Source organism: Drosophila eugracilis, unplaced genomic scaffold (assembly GCF_018153835.1).
Source record: "Drosophila eugracilis isolate 14026-0451.02 unplaced genomic scaffold, ASM1815383v1 contig_47, whole genome shotgun sequence".
NCBI classification, from domain to species: Eukaryota; Metazoa; Arthropoda; class Insecta; order Diptera; family Drosophilidae; genus Drosophila; species Drosophila eugracilis.
In genome coordinates this window covers 173,308-179,317 of record NW_024573338.1, presented here as the reverse complement: position 1 = coordinate 179,317, position 6,010 = coordinate 173,308, and the positions used below count along the sequence as shown (strand labels likewise).

Genomic DNA, 6,010 nt, shown 5'->3' with positions numbered 1-6,010 from the left:
TTTCCAAATTTAATGGGTTTAAAAATATGATTACAAGCATTAAAAAATATGAAAAAATAAGTAGCAAGCCTTTATTTTCAAAGAATAAGCTGCGACCTCCTTTAAAGTCAACGAACCATTTCATGTTTACTCATAAAGGACTGCCTTGCATGTAAATGTAAACAAAATACAAGTTTTACTTTTTAAATATTCTGAGAAAGCCAAAAGAAAGAAAGACTTCCCTTTTTCATCCTCCCAGCCTGAGAACTAACAAAGAGCTTTTAAACTGAACTTGTCATCATGTTGCTTGTTTGCTCTCGTTTTTGTTTTCCTTACGGATTCAAATGACAACTCAAATCTTGCCGCGGCATTATACTTCAATTAATTTAATCAGAAAAATCAGAAAGAATTACTCATGTTGAGGTCCAGCGATAATAATAAAATCGCTTGAACAAAGCAGAAAAAAGCAGGAAATCATCGACGAAAACCTCAACTTTTAAATACCCTTAAAACTGTTTTCAGCTTAAACCTTTTAAAAATATTGAAAATTCCAATAGCCAATTAAACGCATTTGAACTCAAGTAGAGCGTTTAGTGGAAACCCATTTTAACCAACTTGAGGCTATAATTGGAATAGCCTTTGAGAGCTGACAAGTGAGCCAGACAAAAGCCAAAGGCAAATGAGCCGGTAAAAGCTGCCACTCGAGTTTGAACTTCTGTTTGGATTCGCCTAGACAGGCAACAACCTGACAATGGACAGTCGGGAATGGAAAACTGAGAACCGACAACTGAGAGCTGAGAACTGGGAGCTGCCAAGTGGGAGCTCCAAGGTGGGAACCCTGAAGTGGAGTGCCATTTGTGACGGGGCAAATGCAAAAACAGAAAAAAAAAAGTAAGCCACAAGACCGCAGCTGTTTGTTCTTTGTGCGAGTGTTTTCTGGATGTGAATGTCCCGCATTCACTCAGTCGCACAAAGGACAATAGCCCCTGGGAAGAAGCAAACAAACGAGGACGAGTCATTGCCCTATTTTCGGGGACATCATTAAGATTAGTGGATTTTATCCGAAATAACCTCGATTTTGGGGAAATTTCAACTTTTAAGCTGTGGTCTAGCCTAAAAGCTGAACTAATTAGTTTCACCTCATTCTGTTTAAAAATCGCCTAACATTAGTTCTTGGTCCAAGATCGCAGCCTAGCTCCGAATTTATTGGACTCCAGAAGTGTTGTTTTGCACATTTCACTGATCTGTACAATTTGTAAGATGGAGAATTTTCATAGTGTAGAGACGGGCACCATGAGAAGACGAGCATCCACAGGCACATCACCGGAGGGCACGAGTTCGCGCTGCTCCCCCGAAGTCATCTGGCGATGACCATTTCCGTTTACCATGGGCGGTGTTCCGTCCAGTTGCTGAAGCTTGAGCATCAAAGGGGACATCTGGGGCAAGGGTCCTTCGGCACTGCATCCAGCTAAGATCTCAGCAGCATACTGATCGATGTCTTGACCGAGTTGATCTACCACTGACTGCACAACGGAAAAGCGGCCATTTTGGCACCTAAAGAAACCCTGACGTTTGCCGGCCTTCAAGACATCGTTGACCACTGGACTGATGCGCTGCAAAGGCAGCCTGTAGACATCGGCGACCCGTTCAGCTACCTCGTAACTGGTGGCCGGACGACCCAGCACCTTCAACACCTCCAGCACTAGAGCCCCATTTTGTCTGCCCAAATTGGTGGGATTCATTCTGAACGATTTGACACGCCTTGATTGCACCACTGTGCCTTCCTTAACTTCGATCTTTGTCTTGGCCTTTGGTATTGCTAAAAACTAACAATGAATTTTCACTTTTTACTTTTGCGGCTTTAGCGAAATAGAAAAAAATAAATATTTTTGATGGATAAATACTTAGGGAAATGTGGCTTGTGCCGAGAACTGTAATACACTGAAACGGGTGACAGATCTGATTAAATTTGTAGATGGAGATAAGGGAAATGGCTTGCTGGGATCTACTTTTTGGGATAAAGCGAAGGAATTTCCTTAGAATTAGAATGCCTAAGGTAAAATAATGAACCATAAAGATGATATGGGTATGCTATAGCCTCTTCTTCTAGTCTACTTGTCAAATTGAACAATAAGATGAGCAGAACTCCTCCTTTATTATACTGAACTTCTCAATAGAAAGAAGGAAATCCTTTCTTTGGAGCTCTTTCTCGTTTTGTAATACAAACGAAATAGCTTTTGCATTGAAAAAGGTTCCCTTTTTTGCATAGATATTATCCATGACAAATTATTATCCAGCAACCTTCAGTCAAGAAATCTCTTACCCAATGCCAAGAGTCAGCTCCAATTTTTTGTTGTCTCATCGTCTATTAAAGTTTGGGGCCAAAAATTCGATTGGCGCCAAGAAAGTCATAAAAAAAAGAGCTCACCCAACCACGCCCACTGTTCGAACAGGAAAGAGGCGGTGGGTGGGTCACGCAATTGGCGACAGCTCGTCGGTCTCCCTTGCCCACTCTCTACACAGCGAAAAAGAATCAAGTACTTTGCAAAGGAAACAATAAAGCTTTTAGTCTAACATTCTGATATCTGATTAAAGATAACAACTGCTATATTAATCAACTTTCTATTAAGCTAGTCAGAGATGTTATTCATCTTTTGTCTATACGAACTCATCATGTGACATTCAAAACCCGACTATATCTTTCGTTTCATGTAGCTGTCGGACTCTTTTGCTCCCTCGCAAGCCCCCTTTGTTTGTCTGAATTAAACAAAAGCCTTGTGGGTCACATTGGGCACACACCACATTATGTCACTGTGCGCAGACGAAAGGGAGAAATGCCCAGAGAAATGGGGGTGTATGAGATGAAACACGAAAATTAAAGTCGAAAGAAAATGAAAAGTTTAGCGTTTATCGATTTTTGTTTGTTGTTTTATCAACGAAAAATGTCGCCTCAACGCAATGTTTGTTGAGGCAGGGAGGGAAATTAAAATTAAATGAAAATTTCTGGGAGTGGAAAGGGTATCAAAACAAGCGACGAAGCTTTCCCTTTCGATATTTCAAGGGTTAGATGAGTGGATGAGTCATCTTTTATACTAGTCGAGGGTGGCCCAAAAATAAACCCAACATTTTAGACAGCTCAATTACTCATAAATTCAGAAATAAAACCAAAAATTGTGGACTTTGAATAAACGGAAGATTTCAAAGTTTATAAAGCGTTGCACATGGCTGCCGGACAAGATCAAGGTTTTTGGGAACAAATTAACCATTTCAGTTTGAAAAGCTGAAATTTCTCTTTCTATTTCCTCAGTTGAAAATTGGCCAATGGCCAAGAAATTTGTATTAAATATTAGAAACACAAACATCTTGTTGGTATTCTCATTCATAAACAATAATTATTTCTTCTTGTTTTTAACCAATTTTGGTTTGTATCACAAAATAATCTGCTCACCTAAACCAATTGACTCGTTCACAATATTTTTTCGATTATATCACAATAATTTGTTTATTTATTTATTTAATTTCTTATTTGTTACGTTTGGCTGCGATTCGAAGAGCCACTTGATCGGTAATGAAGCTACGCTACGCCCAGGGATCATTTTTAAGGCATTTTCAGGAACAACACTCTACAAAGGGGACAAATGACAAAGATACAATGAGTCTCCCCCGGGTCAGGTGAACAAAAGCCAGGAACATCCCTAACCATCCAGCCACAACGTGAGAAGTTCGTCACAAACTGTTGATCACAAAGGCAGCTCTAATTATAGATTTATAGATATTGTATCTATACTACAAAAGCAGCCATCAAACAAGTAGATACTTTTATCACACATCGATAAGAAAGCTCTTTCTGGTGCACTTTCTAATAACAACAAGCCCACAGAAGAAGAAACACTTTCAGACATGAAAGTCACGTAATTTGAATATTTTCTCGTTATTTTATTCTTCACTCTTTATGTGACAATTGTTGATAGAAATATGTCACTGAAACGTGAAGAGTTTTCAGAAGTAAATGGAAAATTTTCAATCTTCTACATCTTATTTTAAACTAATAAACATCTTAATTCCAATCAAGTTTCCTAGCACCTCTATGCCTCAGAAGTTTTTAGCAAATGCCCACAGCTGGTTCATAAAGAAATATGCAAATAGCTAGGCGCTTGATTGATTTGCGTTCGTTGATTTCTAATTTTGGTTCCTATGCCAATTGATCGACAGCCGTCTTAGCAGGCAAACAAAAATTGTTGAAATTGCAACAAATTGATTTATGAACACCAAGTAGCAGACATCCGAGCAACAACGAATGCGGAAGCGCCATCGAATTTGTATGGCATGGTATTAGGGCTACTCACTGCTGCTGGTGTGGGAAATTTACCAAATAGAAATCATTCGACAAACTGTGACTATTAAAAGGCACGCCTCTGGCGCTTTTCTTTACCTTCCGCTGGGTTTCACAATTACAGCAACAGCTTGACAAGTGCAAAAAATGTAATGAAAATAGATTTGATTGAATAAATCTTGTCGCCAACTTTTTGGTTGGCAGCCAACTTAAACTCTGGCCATTGTTATAAATTTGTTAGCGTATTTTCTGTGGCACTAACAGACTGGCTAAATAAATTACGTTTAATTAGTGGGATATGGTCAAAGCGCTGACAGTACAGCTTAACTCAAAAATATAGTAAATAATATTATATTATATTGACACACCCTGGGCATATTTCACTTTCGCAATTTGAACTTTCAGAACTTTTTAGGCTTTTCACAAGTCCGTTTTCCCTTGTCACTCGGCACTTGCTACGAAGAGTTAAGCATATATAGTGCTGCATACAACATCAAGTGTAATCCGAGGAAGAGAGATATTCGAAGAGACAGCAGCATAGCGTACGTTTGCTTAAACATTTTTCGCTATTCTTAGCCAAACGAAATTGGGTCAGCAAACGATGCGGTTGGCCAACTCGCAGCCACGAGCCAAACATTTTCCCATCGAGAAAATCAGCAAAAGAGGGATGAGGGGCGAATCTGCGAGGCGCCTTCAACTTTTTTTTCCTTCTTTTTGCACTACCAAATACATATACTCGTATGTTTATATATAAATAGCAAATTAATTGATTCTCAGTGTTTACTCCCCGTGTTGAGCTGACTTTTTATGCCTAACGCAAGCGAAATTTTCTTGTTAAACGAATTTTAATGCAAAATCAATTTCGTGACTGCCGGCGACTTCAAATGACATCATCGATGAAAGAAGGAAGGGAGGAGATGGTGGGTCGGCATTGGGATTCAATTTCCTTGCGGCACAGCAGCATCCTTTGTGGGATAATCCTTTTTGAAACATCCCGTTGACATCATTTCGAGTAGAGATGGCATCACCATCGATACTAAGTGATAGTTAAAAGTATATTTAAACTTAACTACACTGATAATCTCTTTGTAAAGCACTTTATTAATTACAAAAATTAATGAAAATTAAAGTTTAACCTCACTCCCAACTCCAGCTTTTAAAGTCACAGCCCTGATTGAATGTAAAACTGGGCCATTTTCCTCTGTGGGACTTACTTCCTGCACACTTCAGCGAATATTAAAATAAATAAAAAAAATATATATATGCCGCCTGCACAGGAAAAAAGAAACTAAACTGGGCGTGGCAAAGCCTACACCCCCTCATTTCTCCCCCCCACTTGCATTACAACTCAGAGATTGGGGTCAGGCCCGGACAAAGTTCTCCTCTCTCGGAGAAACAAATTTAATAAACAACGAAATGTGTAAAAAATTTACATAAATATTCTATTTTGCGGGGTTTAATTGCACACTCAACTTACGTGTCTCAGTCGCTGTCGATGTCGTGTGGGCCTGTCATATATGCAGCATTAACTGTAAGTAAAAGGAAATTTGATATATAGATTTAGATCGAGTTGGGTATGAAAATGAATAGAAAACAAACTAAATGCTCAATTTATTGCCTCTAATTATGCCTACCAACTGGTGTGACATTTCAATGTTGAGGCCAATTAAAGAGATATCGGGGCCTTCATTATAATCA

At 39.0% G+C, this 6,010-nt stretch overlaps 1 protein-coding gene across 1 annotated transcript; it reads right to left on the bottom strand.

Annotated features, from left to right (window-relative positions):
• Nucleotides 1–1,149: 1,149 nt before the first annotated feature.
• On the bottom strand, nt 1,150–1,946 carry LOC108108380. The gene has a single exon (XM_017216427.2). It carries the CDS (start codon nt 1,719–1,721, stop codon nt 1,251–1,253), a length of 471 nt encoding a protein of 156 aa, XP_017071916.1. The 5' UTR covers nt 1,722–1,946; the 3' UTR covers nt 1,150–1,250.
• Nucleotides 1,947–6,010: the final 4,064 nt, after the last annotated feature.

Bases quoted from the DNA above. Each gene is read 5' to 3' on its own strand.
- LOC108108380 (XM_017216427.2), bottom strand. From the start codon at position 1,721: ATGAATCCCACCAATTTGGGCAGACAAAATGGGGCTCTAGTGCTGGAG.